Source organism: Leptonotus elevatus, chromosome 21, assembly GCF_054856555.1.
Source record: "Leptonotus elevatus isolate MCC_2025b chromosome 21, RoL_Lele_1.0, whole genome shotgun sequence".
NCBI classification, from domain to species: Eukaryota; Metazoa; Chordata; class Actinopteri; order Syngnathiformes; family Syngnathidae; genus Leptonotus; species Leptonotus elevatus.
The window spans coordinates 5817912-5837042 of NC_141259.1; the positions used below are offsets into that span (position 1 = coordinate 5817912).

Here is a 19131-nt window from a genome sequence, read left to right on the forward strand (position 1 = left end):
GTTTTCTTTTCCTACTAACTTCACCTAATGTTCCACCAAGAACTGATTAGTGCAGTGTCATGCATGAGTATGTGTTCCAAACTCACTATAAAATTCCTCAGCCAAAACCATCATGACCAAGCAACCAGCGGAAACTCCAGTAGATAAAAGATCTCAATTGTAAATTAGGAAGGACTCCTAAAAACGGCCTGGACTGAGTCATTGGATTGCTTTTTAGTGAGCAACACCAAGCATTAAATCACAAAGGCTTGCTTTCATCATCCTTATTGGTTTGATTTGTTTGTTTTTTAGTTGGAGTGATTTTTTTCACTTATTTTTGCTGTAATTTCTAACAAAAACTGAATGTGCAGATTTCCCACGGTCAGCACCATATTTTATGAAAATAACTAAAACATTTAAATTGTTCCCTGAAGTTAACAGTTTTAAATTGATCTTACTGGTAGAAAAAAAGCCACAAAAAAAAATTATAATAATTTAAGGCCAATGTTGATATTTGTCAAAATTCTATGTATCGGCGTTGATAATCCGCCCGGCCGATAATTGGCTGATCCCTAGTCTTAAAGGGGAAGTCAACCATAAACATTTCTTGACTATAATATGTTATATGTGACCTCACTAGTCTAAACATGACATTCTGATTAATATTACATTTGTGGAATAAGTGTTATGAAGCAAAATCCAGCCGTTATTATCCATTTTAGGGGGTGGCCATTTTGCCACTTCCTCTCAACTGAAGATGACATCAATGTTGCTCAGGTCTCAGGTAACAACCAATCACAGCTCAGCTTCAGAAAACAGGTGAGCTGTGATTGGTCCGCAATATTAATTACAATACCATATTTAGACCAGTGAGGCTGCATAGAACATAATATTGCCCTCAACATTTTAGGGATTGACTTCCCCTTTAAGTGCTCAATAAAAAAAAATTAAAACTGCGTGTTTATGTACATTTTCAAGTTAGCCATATTTGATATAACCGTGTTTACATTTATTGAACAACGGCATGCATACATACCCCAAAATGCCAACAATGGGGTAGCAACAACACATAAGTAAACAATATTTCAGCTTTATTGAGCTAACCACTTTTAATCTACCATATTTAATGTTATTTTTTTTCACACTAAGTGGGATGACCCCCAAATTTCATCTTCCCCTAGCTCAAACAAACGTATGTTGTGGTTGGCTGCCATCAGCCAGACGTCAGCGCAGCTCATTGGGAGGCTGGTCGGCGTCCATCTTGGAGCGCTGCCACCTCCGCCATCACTCTGCGTGTTTAAACTCTTAATGGAATCACAAATTGTCGCACCGTGGTTTGATTTGGCGCAGTCAACAACCACCCAGCCGCCTTTTAGTGCTGCCAGTCAGAATCTGTCAGCGAATGAAGACGATAACGTGAGAACGAGCACACCGACATATAAAAGTCATCAACTGATGTTAATCTTCCATTTTTTATTGCGCTAATCCTTATGGTTTATATCCGATTTGGGTGCGAGACTGGGTACACCCTGGACTGGTGGTCATTGCATCACAGAGCACATCCGCTAGGGATGGGCGAGTACCGATACCATATTGGTATCGGGCAGATACCAATTAGGAACTAGAAATTACAGATGTAAAAAATGTATATTAATTCCCTGCAATTTTAAGGGAAAAAATGCTATTTGGGGATATTTCTTTAATTGTTTGTTTCCTCTTTTTTGTCGTAGTATCAGTATCGGTAGTTTTACTTAATTTACATTTTTTTTAGTTTAACTTTTTTCCTCAAGTACCAGCTGTGTTTACCCTCAACTGCCACCATTAGACATAGTGAAAGGTATATTAACAGTGTGCTTCAATCCCCTAGGGATGGGTGAGTACCGATACCATATCGGTATCACGCAAATACCAATCAGAAACTAGAAATTAGAAATATAGAGAATTGCTATTAATTCCCTGCAATTTTAAGGAAAAATAATATATTGGCATATATCAGCATTTCTTTAATTGTTTCTTTTCTGTTTCCTTTCTTTTTTTATTGTATCAGTAGTATCGGTATCAGTAGTCTTACTTAATTGACTTTTTTATTTAATTTTTTTATTTACTTTTCTACTCAACTACCAGCTGTGTTTACCCTTAAACTGCCACCATTAGGCATAGTGAAAGGTATATTAACAGTGTGCTTAAAACACTCTTGACCCCCGGGGTCTCCTCTGAAGTGGCTCGGCTCGGACCTCTAATTGCTTCTCACCAATAATGACAGCATTCCTCCAGTGAGAGGCCTCGTTTATTATTGTATCGTCCAAAGATATTTCTTTTTATCTCAACTCTGCTCGGTTTGCCCCAGCTGCTTTCTCTGGAGTGTAGCCATTAGTCTTACATCCATATGATGAATGGACTCGGGTTTCCATGTGCATATCAGCGCAATTAATATAGTGTACATGTTTGCCGCATGGGCACTGTCATCGCATTTCATTTCCTGCATGCTCTTGAGAGGGAAAAGGAGCATTTGAGGTGGAGCCAGCTTTTGAGGCCAAATGTCAGAGGTCGTTCCACATTAGTGCTGCCGATCAATCGCAGGCCTTGCGTAACTCTCCTCCTCCTTTTGTTTGTAAAGGAAGTGGATTAGAGCCTGGGACCTGGGATGATTAGTTAGGCCTGTTTAGAATGCGTGCACTCACAGATGCCTCCGAACATGCACCCCAGCACAGAATAGACTAGTTTGTTGTTGATGCTCGTTAGTTCCCTTTTGACCAAATGATTACAAATAAGACGATGCCATGGTGCCTCATCCTGACATATCCGACGCGGGCCTTCAAGTGATCAGACGCTTCAAACTATTCCGTCACCAAGCCACCGTGAAAAGACCTCCAGGTGATGGTTGGTGACCTGCCAAGTTTTGCTGTTTTCTAAATCCAGAATTTGGCTGCTGCTTGGAGCCATGTGATGTGTATTTATACAGTCGAACATCACGTCAGTGTCAGTTGGCACTATGGACCCACAACAGTAATCTTCCCAGATTAAATTCATTTAACGAGCCAAATAGTGCTGACAAAAAACACGGGAAATGGAGAGCTTCAGGATTTGTGAAAGGTGGGCAGAAAGAAGAAGAAAAAAAACCTGATGATTACAATTTGATTTACATCGATCTGATCCACTGGATCAGGTTCGAACGATATTTTGCATTTTAGGCAAAATCGGCTATAATGTCTTAATTTCCCAGATCGATCAATGAGATCATTGATCAGCTCCACGAAATACATATTATTTATTTAAGTTATATTTAACAATTATGGTTTATTTTTTCCCCGTCGATTTCACTTGCCGTCAATTGTATGCGGGTTTTCGCTATTCGTGGACCAGGCCAGTCCCTGTCACCCGTAAAGGCGGCGGAGTAAATGCAAAAGTTTTATAAATCGATATATTGTTTCATCTTTTGATAAAATCTGTTACCTTTTTTTTTGTTGGTTTTCTTTTCAAGCTCTGGTCGGTGACCGGCTGAAAAATCCTGATCGTTTAAAGCAGGGATACCAAATATACGGCCTGCGGGCCAGAACCGGCCCACCAGGGGGTCCAATCTGGCCCACGAGGACATAATACAAACTGCTGTTTTTCACTCAAATTAACTGTTGTTGCTAATTTTGTCCGCGTGAGGGCGTACTGACGACCATTTAAATGACTGAAATTTGGCTGTTAGAATACAGTTGATGCAACAATTTTGCAAATTTCTGATTACGCTGCAATAAGATAACACATAGAAATGTTTTCAAAATGTGCTTTTAATTATTTGAACCAAAAAATAATAATAATAATAATAATAATGCCATTTTTGACCTACGATATTTTATAACTTATTGGGTCAAGGACATACTGGTCTGGCCCACTTGAGATCAAATTTGGGTGAAAGGTACCCCTGCATTAGAATGAGTTTGACACCCGTGGTGTAAAGCCTAATTACAATCTAATAGTAAGGTTAAACAAAAAAGTTGAACCTACATCTCAGTCCATTTTTAGCATTTTCCGAGCAAAAAACGGTATTTCTACGCTGTTTATCCATCTAAAATGATGCTTTCAAATGGCTTTAACCATGCAATACAAGATAGAATGTATACATTTAAAGTCTCCCTTATCTGTTCTCCTCAAGAAGCCAGAACATTTTATCACGTCAACCTGTCAGAAGAGTCTTTTTTTTTCTGCAGCCCCGCGTTACAGTATTCATGACTCGTGCACTCACCAGATAGCATTCCACGGTTTAGCACTCTTGGCCCGTCTGCATGTGTCTGCACACTCATGCATGCAGGTGTAGCTGCTATGGCCTGTCTCGTGTCCGGTGCATTACATCGCTCCCCATCTCACAGCTCAAGTATTTCTTCATGTTCTAATGAGCTCGTGTGTCTTCTTGCGTAAATGACGGTATGTCATTCAGGGTGCACACTTTTCCACTTAGGCTCACTCAGCTCAATCACACACAAATTCCTCTGGAATCCTTCAGGCACGGATTATATACAGTACACCCACTTGTATGGAGGGGGTGTTCTTGACGGAAGGTGGTAATACATTTTTATTCTCAAGCCAGTTAAAATATAAACAAATATGCACGCAATGCATCTAAATCTTTGTGTGTGTGTGTGTGTGTGTGTGCTACAGATGTTTTTGATATTAATGTAGGGAAGGGATGGGCAACTTGTACGCTGGAGAGGGCCACACTTTCTACTACTGGGGGGGGAGCACATAGGACCACACACTTCCTAACCTGATGCATCACAGAGGTGGCAAATCCATGTCCAGAAAGTAAAAACCCTGCCACAGTTTGGCGTTAACAGTTGATGCTAGCTAGCTCCCTAGCAGGTAAACAAGCACCATGGAAGCTAGCATCCCACAGTTTGGCTTTAGCTAGCTAGCATCTGGGGCTAAAGCCAAACTGTGTTTTTTTTTTCATTTTCTGGACCTGATGAAAAAAAAAAAAACATTCAAGGATGGCACAAAATGGCAGAAAAGCATACCAACTCATTTTGTACCTAAAAAAAAAAAAGAGAAAAGAAAAATCAACTCACTCAAAATATTATTATTATTCCAAATACGCAAAAAAAATTATTCGCCCGACAGCACAATGTAGTATAGGGCAGTATAAGACCCAGTAAGAGCAACTAAGCCATCTAGTGGTGTATGGTGATATTACAACTTGAAACTAGAGACAAACCCTGTTTTCTCGCAGTTCGGCACTCGCAGATTATTATATTTTATAAAATGTATTAAATTCACAATTTCTCTTTTGCAGTGATTAAAAAAAAAAAAAAAGACAAAATATTTTTCGTGTTTTCTGGGATTGTTTTTCTCAGTTTGTCCACTGTTTTTTGCCTATAAGTGTATAATGAATGTTGATATGTTTAATACAATCAAAAAATATATACCTTTCTACCTTTCTTTATTCACCCCAAGTCAGTCCTTTCCCTCATATAAATAAATGCATTTGTAGCCAAAGTATGACTACGATTATGCTGCTTGGTGTGTTTTTGAGTTTTCTGAATCCTCAAGCCTTGTCTTTTTTTCCCTCGTGTCTTCCCTTCTTATTTAAGATCTTTGGGGCACTAAATAAGCGAGTACCAACAGGCCTTTCCATCCTGTCTCCCTCTGTTGGTCATTATTTTTCATGTTTCTTGAGCCTGTTAAGTCAATTTTGTTGCTCTGTACTTGTGTTCAATCACAATAAAGATCCATTCCACTCATCATTAATTCTGCCTTTTATTAAGATGCCTGCAGCTTTACTGGGCACACAGACCAAAAACAGATAAGCAAAATTCATCGGGAAGTCGGGCAGAGAAGCAGGCAGTGTTTCCAAAGTACTTGGATCTCAGGAGCAGCCTTTCCCAGAGGAGCATCCTGTCATAACAGTCCTGATTGCACCGTATTCAGGCATGCCTGCTGAGTTAACCTTTCAATAATGACGGGTCGCCAGTGATGTCATACCACACAGTCAACCACCCACATACACCCTTAAAAGCATTGCCATGTTTGTACTATGGATATGGACGGATTAGGAATGCAAGACTACATTGTTAGCACATTTTCCTGCCAAACAGTGCACTCGCTTCGTTCATTGCTTTGTCTTTGAACTGTTCCAGGTGCAGTACAGTGATGCACAGAGCGGCAAGGACTTTGTGACCTATTTGACCCTCTCGCCTGTGCAAATGACTTTCCACGGCACCGGGAGCACCCTCCAAGCTAGCCATGACCAGGTATGTTGACCTAAACTCGCAACATTATGACCACACGCACCCGCTCATAATCCCTATTATTATTATTATCCATCCATCCATCCATTTTACAGACTGTTTATTCCTGCCTATTAATATATTATTATTATTATCCATCCATCCATCCATTTTACGGACTGCTTATTCCTCTCTATTATTATTATTAAAATATAATTTTTATTATTGTTATTATTTTTATTACTATTATTATTATTATCCATCTATCCATCAATTTTCCTGACTGCTTATTTATCTCTATTATTATTATTATTATTATTATTATTTAGCAAGAGCTGTAAGAATAATAGTGATATTTATTATATATATTTAAGATTTTTGAGCGTCTCCACTTGTGGCGTGCTTTCAACTTTTTCCCTCCTTTTTTGGTTTTCTCACCGCAACACTCTCTCGCCTACTCCTTGTATTCAAAAATGAGACTCTTTGTCTTGTGTTGCCCAAGCAGAAAACCACTTGCTTACATTCTATCATCTAAACATAGGACGCCCCTTTGTTCGGCAGTCTTCAAAGCTTTAATAAAGGGTCTGAATGGGACAGCTGACAGGGGGCTAGCGCCGCCGCCACTAACGGAGAGCCGAGCCAATATAGGCCAGGCAGGTCTGCGTCCTCAGGACCTGTTGTTGCCAGGAGCACTGGGGCATGACCGACTGTTAGGGAAGTCCTTTTCTTTTCCTCTTCTCTGTACAGTGAAGAGTGCGGCCACAAAGGAAGGACTCAACAATGAGGGGTCAGCATCAGCAGCCCCCCAAACATTGACACTTGAACAAAGTAAGCCTAAAGACGCCATAGATTTGGTCAATTTACCAAGATGGTCGGCGGCTGTTGAGCTGACTAAATCTAATAAAACAGGTTCTCGCTTATCGTCACATTGACATTTTTTTCCCCCCAGAGAGAGAATCATTTCAGAAATACACACAGCAAATGACTGCTTTGGAACATGTGCATGTAATAATGGCTGGCGGTAACGAACAGTTCCTGACAAACCACAAACCGTAACTTTTAACAAGGGACTGAGAAAACATGTTTCTACAAATGTCGCAGTGTCAAGAAAGTATTGGATTGATATTTTACTTTGGTAAAAGTGGAAGTACATGTACTGTATATGTATAATGGAGATACACTTTTATAAAGATGGTGTTCAAAACTATTTCCATATATATATATATATATACATTTATATATATATATATAATGCATAGTTATATGAAGGCAGGGTGGTGTACATGCTTACAATGAGAACAGATGAAAGTTGAGACTGAATTTTATTAAAATAACTCGTTTTTCACACATTAGGAAGATTTTGTGCTTTTGAGTATTGTTATCTGTGTTTCCACAGTGTTTGTGTGTGAATATTCGTTTTTTGAAGGACTATTACTCCCGAAGTTGATGCTAACTTCCTGTTAGCATTTGAATCAGATCTTCCATTCTCTTGCATTAGCTTTAGCGCTAGGCTCGCGATGTGTAAAAAGGACGCTTAGGGACGACAGAATCGCACTGATTCGCTGCAGGCTAGCTACAAGCTACATGGTGTATTCAGGGTCTTTTCACAACGTAGGGAATGTGCGTTCTGCACATTCATTGTTTATCTTTGATCATTACGTTTTAATGATCGAGAGAAGCCAAAATCAAAATTGCGATACAATTTCGATTATATAAGGGAATCCCTAATTTGGCCGGCACCGTGTGAATGCACATCGATCTTTCTGACTTGCCAATTAATTGTTTTGTCGTGTCACATGTTGGCCTTGGCATGCACTCTACTTCCATCACACACTTTGCACTTTTGCCTGCGCAATTAGAGATTGTAAATCTGATTGAGCATGACCTCCATGAGATAAACTATATACTAGTATATGCCTTTGGTTGCTGTTTAGAATGCGGGCATATTTTGTATACATTGTACAGACAAAATACATTAGTAAATCAACCAATCCCTTCCAATCTTAATGATTCATTTTACTTCATTTTTGCCTCCAACTTTGTCGGAACAGTTAGTTGAAGCCTCCTTGAATGAGTTTGGTGTGGAAGAACTTGAGGGCTCGTACCCCAATCAGAGCCTCACAAACTGCATAATGACCAGTATAGACTATATGTAAATAATGTACATGCACAGCTATTGATGGCATCTGTCGTGATTTCCCATTCTAGGAGAAAAGCTTTTCTTTGTACAAGACATTTGTCCATTATTGTGAAAACTGCGGCCACGGTTATTGATTAATAGCAGATATGTCATTTTAACAATGCACTGTTATTTATCGAGCACAGAGAAGCATCGGCAGCCAAAGGCAACACTGTGCTTGAATGCCGTGATTCCTCGCTTTGTGCAGACATTCCTGAAGGGATAGTATTTGTTTGGGTATATTAGAAAGAGTTGCATAGCTCGAGTCTTGCTGACCTTGTATGCCATCCGCTCGGTACCATCTGCCGAACACATGTGAGCCTGTAAGGAATCTCCACACTGACGGAGGTTTGCGTAAAGCCAAATATCGTCAACAAGTTTTTTTTAAATTCAGCCTGTCTGTGGATTTCCATTACATTGGTACCTTGACTTACGAGTGGCCCGAGGTAAAAGTCACCAAACATGTCACTTTCTAGGCATTACTAATCGGTTCAGCTGTTACACTTATGTAAACGTTTGATTATTCTTGGTTTGATTGGTCATGCCTGGAGAGGTGCGGAGGGAAGACGTTGCCGACTATAATACTTAATACGCTATGACAAGAGTTTTCACTTTTCACTTATGAATACTTTCAGAATCAAGTTTCAACAAATGTCTGTCAAACATTCTTATCAGTTTTAAGAACAACATTGGTAGAGCCCATGGCGAGCAGTCATATTTTGATGTCATTTTAAGCTTTTTTCCCCCCCAAGGCTCATTTCTGTGTTTGTTCCCCAGAGCTGAAGTAAGTCTCTGGCAGTCAGTCAGTGGCGGCAGTGGGACACCAGGGGGGCTGAGGCCCACTGGGCTGTATGTGAGGTGTCGCTGACACAACATGAGCGGCCTGCAATCGAAAATGACAGGGCTGACTGTTGTCTCCCACCAGTCTCTCTCTCTCTCTCTCTCGCTCGCTGTGTATGTGTGTGTACGGGTTTCTCATTGCGTGCAATAATGTGCTCAGCTGAGCCACCGCCGTCCCCTGGGTCCTGTCTCTCAAATTTTCAGCTGTGGCTGATCACATTTTCTGCAACTTGAGCAATTGGAGATGATTTCATTTGACATGTTGAATGTGGTGTATGTGGGTAAAAGAAAAATTGCTGTCATGCCTTCATGTAATGCGGTACAACTAGAACAACATATCTTGCTGTGCTAACGTTCTCTTGAGATGACTGTTACTTATTTGGTGTGTTAACATGGGTCAAGTGATGATGCAATAGTGATGATTAAGTGGTATAAAGGTGTGTGTTAGCAACCAGATTATCCGCGAGACCGAAGTCTTGGTGTGATGACCGCTGCGATGGTCTTCTCAGATCCCCCGTGGAGCACGGGAGAACAGCAGGTGAGCTCGTGTTTGATGTCTTCCTTCCCGACTGGAGCGCAGACGTTACCCCAGGCCGGGCTCCTCTCAGGGGGTCCCGTTGAAGTGTTACCCAACCAGGCAGGCAGCTGTCAGGCAGCCTCCCCTCCCTGCTTATCTGTCTACACTTTATATGCCCAAAAAAATGCACCTGGATGGATCCTAAATCACTGTATGTGACGAAAGAACGGTCTCTGTGCTGTGTTGACTGTATTTCCTGAATTTGGGATTTTTTTTGTCGGCAACACTCTAAAAACGGTTGGGTCAAAAATAACCCAAATTGGGTAAAAAAAATGGACCGACCCAACTCTTTTCGGTATTAATCAAATAAAATTAATGATCCACAAAGGAACCTAATGTTGGAAGTTGTTTTGTAGTTTATTCGTTTGACCCAACGTTTTGGGGGTTGTTTTGTGGTTTATTCGTTTGACCCAAATGTTTGGGTTATTTGAATAACCAAATTGAATTTGGTAAAAAAACAAATTATAATAATAATGAACTGACATTTTTTTTAGTTATTTAATCCAAAACGTTGGGTCAAATTAAATAACCCACAAAGTAACCCAATCTGTTCGGTTCTTGTGGGGGGTTATTTATTCATTTGACCGAACTTTTTGGATAAATTGAATAACTCAATTGAACAGGGTCAAAATTGAGCAGCCAATATTTTTAGTTATTTAACCCAAAAAGTTGGGTACAATTAAATTAACCAATAAAGGAACCCAATTTTGGTTTGTTTTGTGGTTTATTTGTTCGACCCAACTTTTTGGATTATTTGAATAACCCAATTGAATTTGGTCTAAAATCAACTGTCCCAAATTGTTGAGTTATTTAATCCAAAGCGTTGTATCAAATTAAATAACCCACAAAGGAACCCAATCTGTTGGGTTGTTTTGTGGGTTATTTATTCATTTGACCCAATTTTGGGATAAATTGAATAACCCAATTGAACTGGGTCAAAAATAAAAAAAGACCCAACTTTTTTTGTTATTTACTTAAGCAACCTAATTTTTGGTTGCTTTGTGAATAACCCACAAAGCAACCCATTTTTGGGGGTTGTTTTGTGGGTTATCCATTTGATCCAACTTTTTGGGTAAATTGAATAACCTAATTGAACTGGGTAAAAAATGAACGCACCCAACATTTTGAGTTATTTAACCCAAAATATTGGGTACAATTAAATTACTGGAATAACCCGTAAAGCAAACAGATTTTTGGGTTGTTTTGTGAGTTATTCATTTGACCCAACTTTTTTTAGGTTAACTGAATAACCCAAAAAGTTGAGTTTGAAGCTTTTTGATCCAATTTGGGTTATATACTATATAAATTTAATTTAAATTAAATTTATTGAATAGTGTTGAGTGCAATTTATTGATGATAACCATTTAAATATGGTTTAGGTTACATTTGACATTTATTCAAATTTGAATTATTTCGGAAGGTTATGTCCAACAAGTAGCCATCTGCAAAACTGATAAGTTGATTTCATTCTCGGAGGCGAATCGCACCAGCCCTGTTCAGACCTGTCAGACTTACAACTTTTACTTAAGAATTATGAATCTTTGGACAAAGCCTGTTTTTTGTTACTTCCAAATTTCCTGCCGCAATGCATGGTCGAGTTTAAATTTAACGAACGAGCTCATAGATTGTAGGAGGCGGCAGCTCCCATCCTTCATCGTAATTAGCTCGCATCACACAGGCCCTGAGTGAGAGCTACGCCTCCCATGCACTCCCTCAAAGAAGCTAGTTACCTCTCCTCCCTCGCAAGCACCACCTAACCCAGGACCTCCACTGTCAGACCCTCCAAAGTGGGAACTAAGTCATGCATGCGCTGCACCATCCATCACTCACATATGTCTGCACACATGCCCTCTTCAGGAAACACCCTTCAGGCCAGAAGATTAGGGAGTGGATAGGAGCAGTGAAAGAATGATGGAGGAGGAAGGAGATGGGTTACCGATTCAGAAAAGGGAGAGGGGGAACTTGAAAAAAAAAAGGTGGAGTGAAATTGATTGAGTGGGGATACGAGAGATTGATTAAGACAGCGGATGATAAAATGGGAGATTCAAGTGAGTCTTTTTTTCCCCAGTGGGAGAAGAGAATAAACATGAACTTGCCCATTAGGAGACTTGTTGATAGCTCCCTTTGGATGCATTAGCATGTCTATTAAGCGTTGACATCGTGGGGAAGTGAATAAACACACGTTACACACTTAGATTAACTTGAGCCAGATCTTTTATTTATTTATTTAGTCATTTTTATTTGGAACATTTCTATGACGGTTTGCACAATTCAAGCTGCTGGAAAACTGGCAAGTTTAGGATTTTGTACATTTTTCTTTCAAATTCCCTTAAGGGCATTTAACATAATTGGCAGGCTGCCATACATTTATATGCAATAGCGATGGTCATAATAGACTCACTGACTCTTACACATTCTGTTGATAGTGCAGTATTGTGGATTGTTGAACCAGTTAAAGCAGAATGTGGTGTGCTACCAGTCGATACACTATGATGGAGTGTCAACTAGAACAACGTAAAGTCAGCTATGGGAACTTGAGCTGAAGACTTGTCTTGGCAACTCTCAATTCGACACTTGCATATAAACAGGAAATTCAAAACATTCCGATATTTTTCCATCTCAACATCTTACAATGTTTATCTCAATAAACATTGTAGTCAATACTGTTTATTTCACATTTTATTGTATGTCAATATTTTACATCTTTATCGAAAAAGCACGTTAATTAATATTTTTAAAGAAAACGAGGATCTGTAACTAAGATCAGTTTTGAAATCCGGACCCAAAAATGTGTTGAAAACAGCTGTCAGATCGAACCTTAACGAAGTACAAGGGTGCAGTGTGTAACTCAGAGTTGTTATCCACAACCTTTCATTTGTCATTGGTACTGACAACTTCTTGTACAAAGTGATAAACGGTGGTTTTATTTGTGTATTACCAATGGTGTGACTTGTGTTCCCTTGTGCAAATAGCGTATTTATTATTTACTTAGTTTAGCATATGTGAGTATGCCGATTAATTGTTCTCCCTCTCTGTTGGCTTTGTACCATCCACACCTCTGTGATGGCGTAAAGGTAACAAAAGTGTTACATTCATTATCACCTCTGTGCCAAGAAGAGCAAGATGTTTAGGCAGCAGTCGTGCAACAATCAGCCGTGTTTTACTCAATGTGTGATTTCCCACACAGAGAAATTTAACATAAAGCTTTGTTAGCCATCACACCTTCCTTTAATCATCACCCCGATGGGAGGCTAAAGCCAGCCAGGCATTTAACTGCCAACCTACCTACCGCTCTCTGTAGCGCCTTTTGCCTCATTAGACTAATGTCATTTGACACCGAGTGATAGTGGGACTCGCTGAAAAGGTCTCCAAGATAAGGGCCAAATCTTTGCTTTGCCATCTCCAAGTGACAACGTGTGATGTATGTCACCTGTGGAGAAAACACCTTTTCTACCACCTACGTATTAAGCTTTTTCTCTGCAAATGTTAATATTTCTGCTTTGATTTGGCATTACGTAAGCTGAATGGTGTCTCTTATTCAAATTCCTCCCTCTCAATATACAAATGTGACTTTAGTGGATGTCGGGGATTCAAAATACAGATGGACCATAATACAGGTGGAAAAGTTTCACAACTCAATAAGTTGCAACAATATTAGTTGTTTTTCGCAACGGATATAGAAATTTATATATCCCAGTGAGTATCGTTTTATGTAATATCCTTTACTTTTAATGGATATAACTGCCACAACATTCATGCTAGTTTTGTTAGCTCGTCTATGATTTTGAAGTGTGTACTGTTAGCTAGCAAACTTGTGATATGTGGTTTGGTTAAATGCATATGTAATGTTCTTTATTTTATGTGTAAACTTAACTGGGAAGACATTGGCTTTTTTAAAGAATTATTCACTAGGTGCAAAGTTTGCTGCCACTAGTTAACGTTTACCGTAACTCCAATACTTGCTCACAACTATAGGGTAAATCAGCCGAGAAATACTAATAATAATAATTTCCCCCTCAGGATTTGTAATCTATTACTATCTTTGTATTTATTTATATATATATATATATATATATATATATTATATATATATATATATATATATATATATATATATATATATATATATATATATATATATATATATATATATATATATATATATATATATATATATATATATATATATATATATATATATCATGCTTTCTTTATTTATTTCTCGCTATCGCTATTTCCCTTTTCACAAGGTTGTCATGATACAATTTGTGATTGGGGGTCTGCTAATGTAGTTATCTGCCTCAAAGAAGGTAAAATGGTGTTGCAAGAATTAAAGTAGAAAATTGGTCAAAAAGTTAATTTCGATATTACGCCTTGTGACAAATTAGTGAACAAGTCACATTGTAGAATTTTGTTAATACAATATTACTTTTTGTACTTCTTGCTTCTCATTAGAGTGAGCTAATGAACATTTATAATATTACTTGAATGATCTGGTCATAGACTTTATTAAGAATGTGGGCTTTCCCACTGTTATGTCCACCATTACTGTATAGGGCAGACATTTTAATGTAATACCTTTACTTACTCTTCAGGAAGTCAGACATCAGCTGCTGTCTATTTTTCTGACTGACGTTTAAGGGGTAAAAATGCATATTTGGTATCAAAGCGTACAATTGATGTTGACTTTCAACAATTTTGTGTGACAATTTTTTACCATAATATTTTGCGGCAAAATGACATTATTGAAAGACAACAGCTGTGCTGTGATTGTAGCAAACGTGTAATGCGATCCCTCTGAAAGGAGCAAGACAATATCTGCACCTCATAGAACATAGAAAAAGAGGTGTGTCTAATGCGGCGCCTCTATTAAAAATCCATGTTGGAGACAAACTGGAACAGAATCTGCCTGGAGAGCAGTGTACTGAGGGCTGTACCACCCATGAACCGAGTTTAGGTGTGAAAGCACCGACTGCAAGTCCTCGTCGAAAACGTGAATAAAACAGAGGACCACAAATTAGCACTGACATCAAATACTTTCAGTGTCATGGACGATGAATTCATTCATGTTCCTTAAGAAAATCAAACGTTGACTCGTCTTTAACAGTGTTTGGGGCGTTTATCTTGCAGTTACAAACTGTTGCTACCGATGTCAAGAACACAACTTTGTCCTGAAATCACGTTCAATTGCCAACTAATGGCGCTAAACAAAGTCAGGTTTCCATCCAATTGTTTCGAATTTTTTCGCGAACTTACTGAAAATACGCAAAACGGACATGTGACTTATCCCCGTTTCCATCTGTTCTTATTTTGCAAATATTGATAGGGGACTCTGCCGCTGTAGGTGGCGGTATACACCGTAGAGATGTGATCCACCAGTAGTTTAAAAGTCGCCGTGCGATGATATCGTATGAGTTTGCTTTTCTAATTCTTAACTCTTTGACTGCCAAGCATTTTCAGAAAAGAGGATATGTGGGTGCCAGCTGATTAAAGCATTTTGACTGATCTTTCAAGGTCCACAGAAAATGTGTTTGGACTATGGAAACACAGATACTACCAAATGAAAGATTGAACTCTCATCTTTCATCAGAAAAAAAAGTTTGTTTCTACCTTATTCCGTTTTTCAGTAATCAACAATAGAAAATAGGTTAGTTTCACCCAAATGCTCTGTTTTGGACCAAAATTCGGAGAAATCAAGCTTTTTGTGAAACGATATTATTTCATGCACTCTAGTGAATTTGACACCTTTTTTTTTCCATGAATGATGCCACAAACACCTAAACAGTGCTTTACTTCTGTAAAACACTACCACCAACAATGAAAAAGTGTTTTTTGATAGCAAAATACGTTTATTTACATTCAACAGTGTAACAATTTGACAAAACAATTTGGCAAACTATTTACAAATCTGTGCAACTGTGGTACTATTTACAATTGTGTGGATGTTTCAACTGCACAGTTTTTCTTTTTGTGAGGTATATTGTGTAAAACTCCCCTGCGTGCAAGGGGACGCAGCAGGATTTGCTCCACAGATTAGTTTCACTGCGATTGCCCCTTCGCGTGCACTTTCTTGCCGGCCTTTTTTTCCGGGGAGTAGCAGGTGTATACTGCAGTGTGTGTTTGGCCATGTTGTCATCAAGTCTACTCTCAGGATCATGATACGGTTACGTTACGGTGGTGTTACGTCTGGCTTCCTCATGTCCTTCAGTTCCTATACCGGGTGGTAAGAGATGTTCTGATCCATCTTATCCACTCCATTCATGGTGGCATCGTAGTCCAGAACCAGTGTCTTCTCCGTGATCAGACTGTACCCACTCCTCCGATGAATATGCATTGGACTCGGGGTACTCTTCATCGTCCGATTGAACGTTCACCTGTACAGAAGTGCTCGGTTGTGCACCACGTTTTCCGCCGTTAGCATCGCTAGCCGATGACTCTTTACGACGTGATCGAAGCCGCCGCGTCAACGCTTCCAACTTCGGCGTCAACCTCGGAGTCACCATCATCATCATCAATGTGCTCTTTAGCATTGGTCGATGCTTTTCGTCTTTGAAAAAAATGCTCAAGCGTGAGCTGCTTGCAACCGGTCGCCATTTTCGCTTCCTCAGCCATTCTCCCCTCAACACTCTAGCTCCGCCTCACGTCTTCTACTGACGCCTACCCGATCTTGTCCAAAGAGAGTCATCGCTGCCATCTAGTGCCCAAAAATAGTCATTATACTAACTCGACCTGCTTGATACTTTCAGCACAGCTTGCCAAGGCTTTCCTCCACCCGTTTCCAAAAAAAATAAAAAATAAAAACATAGTGAACGTCTTTGGCGGCACTCATTTGGATTTTACTAAACGTTATTAAACGTTTTTGGCTGTCAAAGAGTTAATAAACCGTAGTGTTTTTTTGCTGTTTTCCATCTAAAATAGCATTATTATTTGCTTCTTTAATTAATTCCAAAAAGATTTCTGTTTCGCCCCCCCAAACATACCTTACTTTATCGTCCGACATTGCTTTGTGACTACAAACGTATGTGTGACGTAGTATCCGGTCAAAACGTGCGACGTGTATCCGGTCTTGCCATCGGTTATTCGCAAAAACTGTTTCCATAACCAAAATTAGCATTTTCCTTTTTTTGATACACTTCTAAATCCACCCCCTCTAAGCGTAAAAACCTTTTTGCGAATTTTGGGCCCTTTTTCTAATTTCTAGTGTTTCCATTCAGTTTTATTTGTGCATTTCTTGAAAAAATCGAATAAAAATGGGTGGATGGAAACCCAACTATTGTATTGCGGCCAGCAGCGCTCATGTGCCCCATATATATTGACGAGAGCCGTCGGATAATTTTTTTAAAGGCTGTTTAATAGAACTGAATGACTCTGAACACTGTTGACATTCCTACTGATCACTTTTTAACAGACCAGTCTTAAGGGCAAATGTGTTTTTTTCTCTTCTGTACTTAAAATTGTTCCTTAACCAAGCAAAAATGTCAATTTTTTATTTTTATCCTTGATTATTCTAGAGTTTTTAGTAGGATATCCAAAAACCAAAATATTTTCTAGCTGCAGTCCTAGTAGTGATGTCAATGGCTTTAAAGTGTCCTTTTTTGTGGTTTCGCTCAGAATTTGAAGGCTATCACTCAAATTTTACAACCTTGTATGTTGCCTCCCACATAGAAAGGTGTAAATCTTATTCTTTCCACTCAATATAAGTTAAAGGATGCTATCTGCAGCCATGAATCAGGCCCGAAGTGACTCTCACTGTTCAGCAGCAGGTAACAGCGCTTATGGTGGTGGGAGTCCAGTCATTAAAGTCCCGCGTTGGGGATCAGCGCTTTGTGGCAGCATACTGAGTTATGGAGATGAGCGTAACGACTGGGGAATGTTTTTCTGTCTGTCTGAGACACCCTTCCCCAGCCCTCGCTGCTCCCCCGCTGCCACCGCCTTCCTCTCATCTGGATGTTAACGCATTCTCAGGCCCTCAAACAGCAGACATTTTGAAACACTCAAAAACAACAGCCACATCGGGGGTTAACGCTAGTTACGACCAAGGTGTCACACACTCCTGCGGTTTGTGTAAACACTGCGTGCGTGCGTGTCTGCCCGCCTGCCTCATAACAGCATCTTCATGGTCTTGCGAATTTGTGTGAATGTGAGTGGCAGATTTTTGAATACACGGTGTCGGTGATTGAATATTGCCAAAGATTTGTTGAGGAGATCACTAAGTTTAACCAGTTTAACTTTGAGATCATTTGATCGATTATTGACGGAATTCAGACTACAAAATTATGTAAATATTTTAAGAATCAATGTATGTTGGGGTGCCTCAAGGTTCTGTGCCAAGACCCCTGTCTTTCTGCGAAAATATTTTCATTTGCATTCACATTCTGTGATTGTATTCTTATGCTTATAAAAAGGTAATATAGGCCAAACCACGAGTAAAGAATGTCTCCGTATGTATGTAATGTCATCTGGCTTTGGTTTTAGTGTACATTCAAGTAGAAGTCACAGAATGTAATTATCTTAATGTAATTATCTTAACACTCACTTACCCTTTTTGCCGCAGTCTTCAGGAATTGATGTACACTTCTTAAGTCATTTGCTCACAAAAACTTACAAATACGTTCTATTTTAAATATTACCACGGTCTCAAAAACGTACTTATACGTTTTTTTATGTTTTTTATGCTAGAGCCTGCGGAAGGCTTTGATGCAGCCTCTGAACTGAAGAGAAAGCTTAAAGCAGTGGTACTTATTACAAAAACGACCAACAGGTGGCAGCAGAGGATAAGAGATCAACCAAGGCCATGTTGCAGAAAGGCTCCCCCCCCCCCCCATTGTTTTAAACAGATTTGTGAATAGTGATGAAACTCAGCTATATTCTACTGCTAACTGCTGCAAAACGGAAACGGATATGAATATACTTTTTTTCCTAATCTTTCTCTAGGTAGGTTCCATGTTTTTAAAGCAATAGAACACAATATTCTGTGGCTCTTGCAAAATTTGTCAAAATCCAGTAAAACAGCTGGGAGCAAAGGGGATTGTTTCAGTGAAAATGGCTGGGAGTGAATGAGTTACGAAGCATAGACGTGCCATTTTATCTGCAGTTACATATAAGGGCGCACACACACAAACACTATTGTAAGGTGATGGTGTAATGACTTAGCTGAAATTGTGAGTTATCGTAAACGCCTTCAAGGGTGGGCTCTATTGTGGCATAGTTACTAAATTAACATCTGTCGTACAGGGCCTCCTTTTCCTTTGGGGCATTTTCTCTATTCCCAAATTTCCTCAAATCAAATCTCTTTGATTCTTTTTTTTTCACCATCTCACTCCCACACGCACACACAGACACAT

The 19131-nt window shown here is 39.3% G+C and overlaps 1 protein-coding gene across 1 annotated transcript in view; it reads left to right on the top strand.

The window, feature by feature from the left end:
* stau2 (staufen double-stranded RNA binding protein 2) overlaps positions 1-19131 on the top strand; it is a 95245-nt gene that overhangs the window by 56513 nt on the left and 19601 nt on the right. Inside the window, exon 13 of the mRNA XM_086065698.1 lies at positions 6102-6215. Within this exon, the coding sequence (XP_085921824.1) occupies positions 6102-6215 (114 nt within the window). The remainder of the gene's footprint in view (positions 1-6101; positions 6216-19131) is intronic.